The sequence below is a fragment of the Buceros rhinoceros genome, unplaced genomic scaffold, assembly GCF_000710305.1.
Source record: "Buceros rhinoceros silvestris isolate BGI_N320 unplaced genomic scaffold, ASM71030v1 scaffold11791, whole genome shotgun sequence".
In the NCBI taxonomy this organism is placed as follows: Eukaryota; Metazoa; Chordata; class Aves; order Bucerotiformes; family Bucerotidae; genus Buceros; species Buceros rhinoceros.
The window spans coordinates 8,022-19,286 of record NW_010394862.1 but is presented as its reverse complement, the minus strand read 5'-3'; the positions used below and the strand labels follow the sequence as shown (position 1 = coordinate 19,286).

At 35.7% G+C, this 11,265-nt stretch overlaps 1 protein-coding gene across 1 annotated transcript; it reads left to right on the top strand.

Moving 5' to 3' along the window:
* Window positions 1-728: 728 nt before the first annotated feature.
* On the top strand, window positions 729-10,924 carry LOC104501534 (serine/threonine-protein kinase PRP4 homolog; the record flags this gene model as incomplete). The annotated part of the gene is made up of 10 exons (XM_010145356.1): window positions 729-939; window positions 2,673-2,746; window positions 4,127-4,217; window positions 4,585-4,732; window positions 6,050-6,187; window positions 7,193-7,346; window positions 8,439-8,553; window positions 9,058-9,209; window positions 9,680-9,766; window positions 10,400-10,924. Coding segments are annotated over 10 exons (1,374 nt in total), but the record flags the coding sequence as incomplete, so codon positions are not given.
* Between the last annotated feature and the right edge of the window lie 341 nt (window positions 10,925-11,265).

The following is an 11,265-nucleotide window of genomic DNA, read 5'->3' as shown; positions in this document are numbered from 1 at the left end:
CAGCTCTAGTTGGTTATCTCTTTTTTTTTTTAAAGTTGAGATTTGGCACACAGAACAGAGTAAGCAAAATGGTGTAGCATATTTACTTAATGCTTATAAAAATACTGGTTATAATGCACTGCACTGAGTGTTTGTAATCTGACTTTTGTGCAAAGCCCATTGGAAAATCCTTCAGAACTATGACTGAACAGACCCATATAAAGCAAATTATTTTTAAAGGCCAGTTGGTGCATGCAGGAAACAAATTCCAGAGCTTCATTCCCTAAGTGGGAAGCCTCTGCTTGGGTTATTGAGTAGTTTGACCTTGATATCTCAGTGGTATCAGCATTTATTAACTTTGATCTTTGTTTAATGAAAAAATCAGTAATTTTTCCTTGAAGTCTTTATTTCGATACTTCTGTGCCAGAATGGTTTGGTAATAAACCTATTGCTACTGACATTTTGTCACACACAACGAAATAGTTAATCTTCAATAAAATTTGCTTTATACAAAAATGTAAAAGCTGAAGGACATGTAAATTTTTCAGTCTTATTTTATGATCTGAGCTGTGGTGCATTGTGGCAAAATAAGGTTTCAAAATCTGTATCACATTCTTCAAATAGTCTGTTGTTCTTAATCTTTGCTTTCATAATCACATCTCTTAAGATTTCTCATAAACCATTGGAAGGGTGAGTATAAAAATGTTTAAATTGCGATGATGAGATTAATTATTAAATGTTCTTTTTAGAAATACAAAGGCCAGACAGAAGACAGTAATATATCTGTACCATCTGAACCAAGCAGTCCTCAAAGCAGTACACGTAGTCGCTCAAATTCGCCAGATGACATCCTAGAAAGAGTAGCTGCTGATGTTAAGGAGTACGAACGGGAGAATGTGGACACATTTGAGGCATCAGTAAAAGCCAAGCACAACCTCATGACAGTTGAACAGAATAACGGTAAGCATCCCTTCTTGCAGACTTGAGTTAATTTTAACTACTTCTCTTTACAGTTTCTCTTTGCAGTTTAATTGCAGCAACATGATGTTTAACAAGGGCTGTGAGACTTGCCCAACCCCTCAGGGGTGTAATAGTTGGCCAGTTCGCTTGCATTTCATGTTGTGCGCTAGATGTGTCCTTGGGGGCTAAATACGCTACCTCCTAGTGGGTGCTTCTCTTTGAAGTAATAAAGCTGCATCTCTCTGGGACTCGTGTACTGCCCTGTAGTTTGTCCTGGTGTTCCCTTGAGCAGTATGTTTTCAGATTGTTCTGCAGTGTGGGTGGAAAGAACTATCTTACGCGCTTTTTGTTTAAATAGCACAAGTTTAGACAGTCTTCTTATGTGTAACAGACAATATCTTTTTCATTTTTTGTTGAAGCATGAACTGCTTTCTAATTTTGTCTACTAAAGTATATGAAAATATAAACGTTACCTGCCTAGATGTTTTTAAGATATGAAAATGTTTGTTTTTAAAAACAGATCAGTTACACTCGAGTCTGGGATTTTTCATATTTTGGTAGGATTCTGTTTTGGATGTGGCTGTAACAACAGATGGAAGCAGTAGGTCGTCTTTCTTTGTAAAAGTCATTTTTAATTTATAATCTGACCTCATATAGGGCTAGGAAAGTAAGTTGCACTGGGCTACAATGAGTTATTAAGTGGGTCCTTACTAGTTAATAACTAGGACTTAGTTAATAACTCATTGTAGCCCAGTGCAAGTATAGCTGGAACTAAAAAGAAAAATTGAGGAAGTTACTGGAAGGGTTTGTATCCTGAAACAATGGTGCAACCTATCTCCCCATAGTGTCAGGTGTATATCTTGAAATAGTGATGCCAGCCATGATGGATGAGAGTTTTTGATGCTGTCAGAAGATTTCAGTCTAGTTATTCTGTATGAAAGTGGCTGGCTATATGCATCCTGAGACCTAAAGCAACTGAAGTTCACTGTTGATATTTCAGCATTGCTTAATACCCTAAAATGAGTGTCTGTGATTTACAGTTGTTGCAAAGGGATGCTACCATACTGTGTGTTACGAAGTAGTTTGACGGTTACTTGCTTTCACTAACATGTAGTGAATTTATATTTCTTTGCTTTTATCTTATGAACCAAGTAAAATGTCTTTGGGACTTTTAAAGATGATTAAAAGGTGAGAAAGGGGTAATCTTGCACACATCAAAAATGTTTCTCTCAAACTTAATAGTTAACATTGTCTTTGACTAAAAGCTACTCACAAGGTGTTTTCTGACAGGGTTGAAGCAACATTTTCAAAAGAAACAGCTTCTGGGCTTTCTGACTTTTTTTTTTTTTGATTAGCAGAAAAGCCTAAACTTGTATATCAAAAACATGTCTGTAGTTTTTTGTGTATAGAGACAGTCATTTTATACATATGGCTATATGTAGTCACTGTTGGTAAGCATCATGTAAGTGTGTTTTTTCTTTTGCTCCGTGAGTTATTTGACATCTATTATACTTAATTTTTCAAGGAGATAGAAATTTTTGAGTGCTTTGAAGAACTTAACAAATCTGAGGTTTGTATTTCTAGAACATAAAATGGTATTTGCTGGAAATATTAGTAATATCACCTGTTTGCCGACATACTGGTCTTAGATTATTGTAAAGATACCAAGTCAAATGATATCAGTTACAGAGTTTGTCATCTTTCATGTTGAGTAATCTAAGTTTCATTTTAAGGTTCATCTCAGAAGAAACTGCTAGCTCCTGATATGTTCACAGAATCAGATGACATGTTTGCTGCATACTTTGATGTAGGTAATTCTTGGAGATGAAATGTGTGATATTTTTCTTGATTTTTGCTGTCACTTGAGGTTTGTGGGAACTTTGATTTGTAAAAGCATGTGTAAATGAGTGGATAGTATGTTCTGAATCTTTTGATCAGCCAAGGCAGCCAAAGTAGTTCTTAATTAGTATTTCAGTAAAAGAAAACATGCTGAAATTAGTGGGTGTTCTACCAGATTAAGCAATTGGGGAATTCATCTGCAATTTGAATAGGATCTGTGATGGCACACAGTAAGAAACATATTTATAAGTAAAGCTTTATATTAATGTTACCATGCTGCACTATTTTAAATATGTGCTTTTTTCAGAGGTACGTGTATGGTTAATTAAAAAGTGTCTGTGTAAGGTGTAACATTTTAGTTTGCTAATGAAGTATTGGAGTATTTTATTGGAGTAATGTGGTGGTTTGGGTGTGTGGGGGGGGTTTTCTTTTGTTTGTGGTTTTTTTTTGGGGATGACGAGATACTTTTCCTCTTTTTGCTTTTTTACTACTCCAGCAACTTTTCTCTAAATGTGTTGAAGTGGCCTGCAGATACTGGCAGTCCAGTGATTAGTTTTGAGACTTTACTTGCCATTCTCTGTGAATCTGCCTTGTTGCTGATGCACAGCACTGAGAAACAAGTCAAGACAACAACTTTAAGTTAGAAATTCTCTAGTTAATTTTGGTTTATGGCAATTACAATCTTATTAGTTATGACAGAAGCATTGGTGACAAAAGGTGTTCTAGTAACAGTAATAAAATAAAAAGTCAAACCACTTAGACCTGGAAGAAGATAAATACTTGGAGGATAGTGTGGGGGGTGCATTTTTAAAAATCTGAAGTTACAAGTAGGGATTTCTGTGGCTTATACGTGAGCATTTCCACCTTCCAGAAAGTGTTGTGCAGTGGAAGATATTCTTGTAGTACTGTAGTAATTTTATCAGAAGTGTAATAGTATGAAATCTGTGAAGTGGCAACAAGCGAACAGTTATTGAAGGCTTAAACAGTTAGATTTTCCTCACAAATGGTTAACTTCTTTACTAAAAACATACTGTAAGTAAAAGTCATATTTAGATGGTTCAGAATGTGTGCTCTAACCTGGTGTGTATAAATTCCCTGTGGGTATTAATCAAATCTTTGCCCATTTATGTTTAATAAAAGTTCTGTTGGTTGATAACCTCTTTGCTCACATCAGACTTTAGATACTGGTATGTAAATAGCACTTCATGTTCATTAGTTTCTCTCTCCTACAAGATTAGTGTGTTTGTGCTGTGGAGAGCAGCAGTGCTTAGGAAAAAAGGGCTTTGGGTAAGTAAACATCAAGGGAAAACATAGAGCACACAAGCAAAGCTGTTACTTTTTATTTCAGAGTGCTCGTCTAAGGGCTGCTGGGTTTGGAAAAGACTTCAAAGAAAACCCCAACCTCAGGGATAACTGGACTGATGCCGAAGGCTATTACCGTAAGTTGTACTTGTTGATTTGCAAGGACAGCTAGAATGAGGGTGGTGAGTGGAAGAGATTCACATGTAAAAGTGCTGAGATGTTATTCTAGTGTAAATATGCCGCAGTGCCCTCACTGAGTGTGTAATGGGTGGGATGATTATGCAGGTTTTAATGTCCGTTATAAAAAGACTCCAGACTTAGAGAATGACAGTTTGTTCCCCCTGATTTCCACTTTGTTCCTCCTGATTTCCACAGATGTTGTACACTATGGAATTAAGTGATTATACCATTTATCCTGTTTCTCTGGATTATGCATAATTTTGCATAAAAAAACCCCGTATGTGTGTCGCTCGTAACTTTATATCACTTGATTTTATCCTTCAGGTGTTAATATAGGTGAAGTTCTAGATAAACGTTACAATGTCTATGGTTACACTGGTCAGGGAGTCTTCAGTAACGTAGTGCGAGCCAGGGACATGGCAAGAGCAAACCAAGAAGTAGCAGTTAAAATCATCAGGAACAATGAACTTATGTAAGTAGTGTTTTTGTTTAATAATAATAAAGCATATGTAACAGATGGAAGTTTTTCATGATGTGATTTGAATCTCCCTTTGTTTCAAGTGAAGTAACAGATTACAACTGTGATTCCTGCCTTTTCTGCTAATATGAGCCAGATAATGGTAAGCGCTTGAGGACTATGTATCCACACTTCTTTACAGCTGTCACAGGAGAAGGGTACTTGCATTTTCATCAGGCACTTTCTCATTTGCAAAACTGCAGGAAATGGCAGTAGCTAGAAGCAAGGTTACAGTTAATTATGAGGCTTGCCCAGGCCTAAAATTTTTGAGATGGGAGTCATGGACTGTAAAGATTTTGTTTGGATGGAACAAATTGATTTGGCAGGCCGTGGGTTGGATCCTAACTCATCATCTGCAACTTGAAAAAGACCTCTGTACCCTAGTTATTTTTGCATATTCTCTATATGTTTGCGTGTCCGTAAGATATGTAAAAAGGGATGGGATGCTCTGTGTTGAAATAAGAAAAGTTCTGAGGTCTTTCAGAATGAGTGAACATGAACATGAAGTATGATCTATTAAACTACGTTATATGAGGACTTGTCTATAATAATGATTTTCAGTAACTGCTGCAGTATTTCTACAGTCACAGATTATGTCCATAAAAGACAACTTGAATCAAAATATTTCCATGCATTTTACCTTGTAAGTTTAAAAGTTGTCTTACTGTGTAACTGGCTTACTTTGAGTTGTATGAATTGGTATCTAGAGAAGTTGTTTTTTAAAGAAAGTGGGGTGTGATAAGCTATTTCAGTTTGATGTGTTGTATAGGTAATCAGTTTGGGTGTGTACTTGACTCTACAGTTTAGCTTAAAATGTTTTTAGAAATGTATGTGGTTAAGTACTTTTTTTTTTTTTAAAAAAAAAAAAGCCGTTTCAAACCACTCACTTGAGAGGTTTAAAGTGTCATATTACAGGAGGAAATCTAATTTTAGCTTTACATGCAGCTGGGAGGGAGGAGGAAAGGATAAGTAGGTTACAAAGCAGAGTGAAGATAAGAATTAAATAAACTTACCCAATGTGTAGATACTGACGGCAAACCACTGTTGTGATTGCTCTTTTAAGCTGCAGTACATTTGATAATCATAGAATCATGGAGTGCTTTGGGTTGGAAGGGACCTTTAAAGGTCATCTAGTTCAACATCACCCTACAGTGAGCCAGGGCATAATGACAAGACACTTCTCATTGCTGGATGATTATAACTGTGTGAGCAAATGTCTAGATTTAAGAGTATTAGAAATGTTGTTTTATAATTATATTTCTTTCTTTTCAGGCAAAAAACTGGCCTAAAAGAACTGGAATTTTTGAAAAAGCTCAATGATGCAGATCCTGATGACAAGTTTCATTGTTTACGGTTGTTCAGGCATTTCTACCACAAACAACATCTCTGTCTGGTATTTGAGCCACTCAGGTAAGATGGCAGATGTTTGGGGTTCTCTGTAAAAAGTCGTCTTACTGAGTGATCTTTACCTTTCTGCTTTGGGCTTTTGTTTTGATACCTTGTTCTGTTGCCAGGATTCAAGAAAACAAGAACTTTGGGGGTGGGGGCATGTGGAATATCTGCAGGCACAAATTCACACAATTTCTGATTTACTTAAAGCATCACTGTGAACTTTCTGCTTGGACAGGATTTGAAAGAAAATAATGTATTATTAAAGATGGTTCATCTCACCAGTGCTGCTCTTAATGATTTTTTTCTCTGTGTGTCACAGTATTTTTATTAGTTTTCCTAATTCTTTATTTTAAGCATTTGGATTAAGAATGCGTTCCCAGAGATGTTCAGCAAATGCTGCATATTCTGTGAAGAGTACATATATAAGAACAATCTGAGGAAGAAAATTGTTACAGTGGGATTTTTTTTGTGTTGGCTTTTTCTTTAAATAGTTAAGCTCTTTTGACAGGTTAATTGTAGACCCTTTTATGATGGATGTATTAATTACCTTAGTTCCCTTTCCTGCTTAGAGACATCAATTGCTTATATCCTAAGTTTTCTGCGTATGTCATATTTTAATTTTTATCAGGTGAAGATAAGTTATATGCTGAAGCAAATGTTACGACATTACTATTATAGTTTCAATAATAAGCCATAAAAGAGATTATTTTCTGGTGCTGCACTATGTCTTTATAACACACTGGTACGTTATTTATACCAAATGATGTTTTTGTCCTAGAATTTTGGTCTTTTTATCTGCCGTTTAAGTCACCAAAAATTCACCTCCTCAACTTGTATCTTTTGCATACTTCCTTCTTTATTTCTGAAGAAAAGGAGTACAGAGGCTTTACAGCTGCTACTTTTCTCCAAAATGTCTAAAGCTCTAACTGGTTTGTTTAAGTTTGTCTTACAGTTTAGGAGGCCACTGTTTTTCTTTGTTAAGCCCTTTTTCCCGTTTCTCTCTCCCTTTCTTTCTTTAAATAGTATGAATTTGCGAGAGGTGTTGAAGAAGTATGGGAAGGATGTTGGTCTCCATATTAAAGCTGTGCGTTCCTACAGCCAGCAATTGTTTCTGGCTCTAAAACTTCTTAAAAGATGCAATATCCTACATGCAGATATTAAACCAGATAATATTTTGGTAAGTAATAAATAATTGAAACTTACTCTGCACAGTCTGTGGTGTAAAATTAAGTATTTGAAATTAAAATCATTCTGTGTCAATTTAGGTGAAGTCAAAATTTACTTTGAATGGAAAACGCTAAGGGTTCATGTTTTGATATAAAATGCTATTGTGGTATAAATACAGTGTAGTAGAGAAGTGAGTATAATAATACAAATTAAATATAATAATGAAAGGAAATAAATATAAATATTTAAGTACAGTTAAAATATTTTTACTATATATACTAAAATTTAGTAATACAGTAGTTGGAAATACAGCACAGCACCTGAAGAAAATCTTTTATTTAGTACAATCTTTTTCAAGCAAACCTGCATCCATTTGTATTTTTATAGAAAGCAGATCTTCCAAAGTAAGATAGTATCTTTTCTTAGAAGAAATCTTGGGTCTTTTTCCATCCACAGTTGAAAAATGTTCTTGCTTTCTGCAAGATGGAAGAAGGTTGTTTGAGTCTGGATGGAGATTTTGTTTATGTGAATGAGACAATGGAGAAAAGTCCTTACTGCCTTCTGTCTGTTCTGTTCCCATTAAACTTTCCGGTTAGCAGGGTGTGGGAGCTGTATCAGACGAATCAAGCATGTTTACTTTGGTTTTCTTAGTGGTCATCCCTGTGACAAACTCAGATTTCTATTTTATTTAAAATGGTCTTTTCTTGCCATCACAGCAGTAAAATTTACTATGTAAGCATGAGGTGTGAATATGAGGCTGGTTTATGAGTGGTTCTCTGGAGTGTTGGAAGTCTAAACTGGTGCAATTTCAGTATCTGGAATGAAATCCTGGCCCACAAAATATATTTTGGTAAGGGAGAAGTATGTCAAAATGACCTTTTTTGTATTTTGTCGGATCTGAAGACATTAACTGTCACTTAAAATTTACAGTTTAACAAATTCCTTAGAATACAGAGCATAAGGATTGAAATATGCAAAGAACTTGCAATTTATAGGCTGAGTGTTTTTCTTATCTCTGACTTAACCGTGTTGTTGCTTTCCCAGTGCTATTGGCGTTTCTGTCCACAAATAGTGCTAATGGATGTTTATGTTTAACTTTCAGGTGAATGAGTCTAAAACGATACTAAAGCTTTGCGATTTTGGGTCAGCTTCGCATGTTGCAGATAATGACATCACACCATATCTAGTTAGTAGATTTTATCGAGCTCCAGAAATCAGTAAGTACACTTGGATTGGCTACATCTATCATAAGCAGTAGCAGGATACACCAGTACTAGCAAATCAGAATTTTGACTTGAATTTACTCCCTGTTTGGTCTTACCAAAACATCGCTCTGGAAGTATGATGGCAGTCAAAAATTCCGACTTTGAAAGTATGCTTGTGTGAGTCTTCGTGTATGTTGGTGGTCAGCTCAGTGAGGACTGGAAGAAGTCATTCTGACTGATTATAGTTAGGTTTTAATTTAGAGGTATTGTTCTGACTTCTTGTTTTTTACTAACTTAATTCATGCTGTTTAGTTTGGGTGTTAGGTAAAAATCTCCTTTTCTGAAATAGGGATGCTGTAAAAGTGAAAGTTTGCATCCTTCTTTCATCATGACTTCTTGAGTGGAGGAGCACCAATATAGTTTATAAATCAGAAATTTTTTTCATCTGTCTGGTTTTGTGATATTATATCATTTAAGGCTGCCTTTATGGAATTAACTGGAATTGCTCTGTTTCAGTTATAGGAAAAATGTATGACTATGGTATAGATATGTGGTCTGTAGGCTGCACATTGTATGAACTTTATACAGGAAAAATACTCTTTCCTGGCAAAACCAATAACCATATGTTGAAACTAGCCATGGATCTCAAAGGAAAGATGCCAAATAAGGTAAGAAAAACAAGTATATGATTTTTAATTAGTATCTGAAGCTGCTATAATGAACAGTAGAGCATACTTCCTTCTCCCTAAATTCTGTTTCTTATAATACACGTCTTCTCTTAACAGCAAGTAAATAACAGACGTCGCTCTGACTGTGTAATTTATATTGATTTAAAATCTTATGAAATCAAAGTATACAGCTTCTTTTTCATAGACTAAGTATAAAGTGAAAGCAGAAACCTTCTAAGCACTGACCTGAAAAAAAATATGTAAGTCAATGGAAGATGCCGTGTCTTCTTTCAGCTGGTTTGAACTGTATTTTTTATTCAATCTTGATTTTCTTACTGTCCTTTTGATGTATTTTTTATTAGTCTTAAATTATTCACATTGCAATAGGTTAGTGGGCGTTCATGCTAATTGTGGAATTTGTAAGACACAGAGAACTTGCCTGAAACTCTTGCCTCTCCCTTGTTTTTCAGATGATTCGAAAAGGTGTGTTCAAAGATCAGCACTTTGATCAAAATCTCAACTTTATGTATATAGAAGTAGATAAAGTGACAGAAAGGGTAAGTCTTAATGTGATGACTAACCTAGTACATTTTACCAAACTTTCCTACTATGATGATCTTTCAAGTGTATCTTGACATCTTAATTAAAAATAAGATTTTATAAACAATTAGATTGTCTTTTTGCAGCAGTATGGAGAGGTTACATAGTTATAAACTGGCAACAGAGTTTTTCCACAACTTAGGAATGCGTTTAAAAAAAACCCAAGTTCAATATTGGTAGGTATAGAAGGTAACTCCACATAATCTCTTCTTAAATTACTAGTAAAAGAAACGCCGCCTTCATTTTAGAGAGGATGTCCAACTTCAATATGTTCATCAAGAATCACAGAATTATTGGTCAGATATGAGACCTTTCCGTGTGGAACTTTGATATTCTCAATTAATTGGAATGTTAGGTTCATGATTGCACCTGCTCTTGGCAAAAGGTGCAGCCTGGCCTATCCCTGACAGCGTTAGTTCCGCTCTTTTCCTTTGCCCATGTGAGGATTGATGAGGCCGTGTGATGACGAAGGGCACTGCTCAGCAGATAGGAGATAATTCTGAAGCAAAGTTGCTGCGAACACTCTGTAGAAGGGATGGGGCTTTTGTGCGTTAAGTACTACTTCAAGGTTGCCATTTTTGTGTTTGTAGGAGAAAGTTACTGTTATGAGCACCATTAATCCAACCAAGGACCTGTTAGCAGACTTGATTGGGTGCCAACGACTCCCTGAAGACCAGCGTAAAAAAGTACACCAGCTAAAGGACTTGTTGGACCAGATTCTAATGTTAGACCCAGCTAAACGGATTAGCATCAACCAGGCTCTGCAGCACGCTTTCATCCAGGAAAAAATTTAAACCAGATGAAGAAGTTCAAAGGGTTTGAGTAATTAAGATACAAAGACTGAAGAAATTTCACAGCAGTTATTAATGTATATAAACATAAATATTTCCCCTGCAAAGTTGAGGAAGAAATGATACATTTGAATTAACATCAAGGCTGATATTTCTTTTAGAAATGTTAGAGTAATTCTGTTTTGTGTCTTATGTGAAAATTTTCACTGTAGAACTGTTTTAATTGCCAAGACTGCACAAAAGTACAATGCTGATGTATATGGTTGCAGTTCGTATATATTATAAAAAGAAAAAAAGCATCTTATAAAAAAAAAGAAAAAAAGAGCAGTAATACTGGGTGGTTGATTTGTTTTTAGCAGACTTGGCTTCATTTTTGTCTTTAAAAAATGGCCAGCATAAATGCTGTTTATATTCACATTTTCCTAGGTGTGTGTGTGCAGGCCACAGCAGCATGCCCTTGGTGTAGTCAGTGCCGAAGGGGGTCTGTTCCTTCTTGAGCCTGCCCGCAGGGATGGTCTCCTCTTTTAAAGCAGGTTGTGTACAACTTTCAGTACACTGAAGGTAAGCTAACCCATCAACATCACCGGTGTTTAAGCTGTTATTTTACTGGAACAACTGACAAATGAGAGACAATAGCATTGTGGCAGAATTCCCTGCATGTTTGA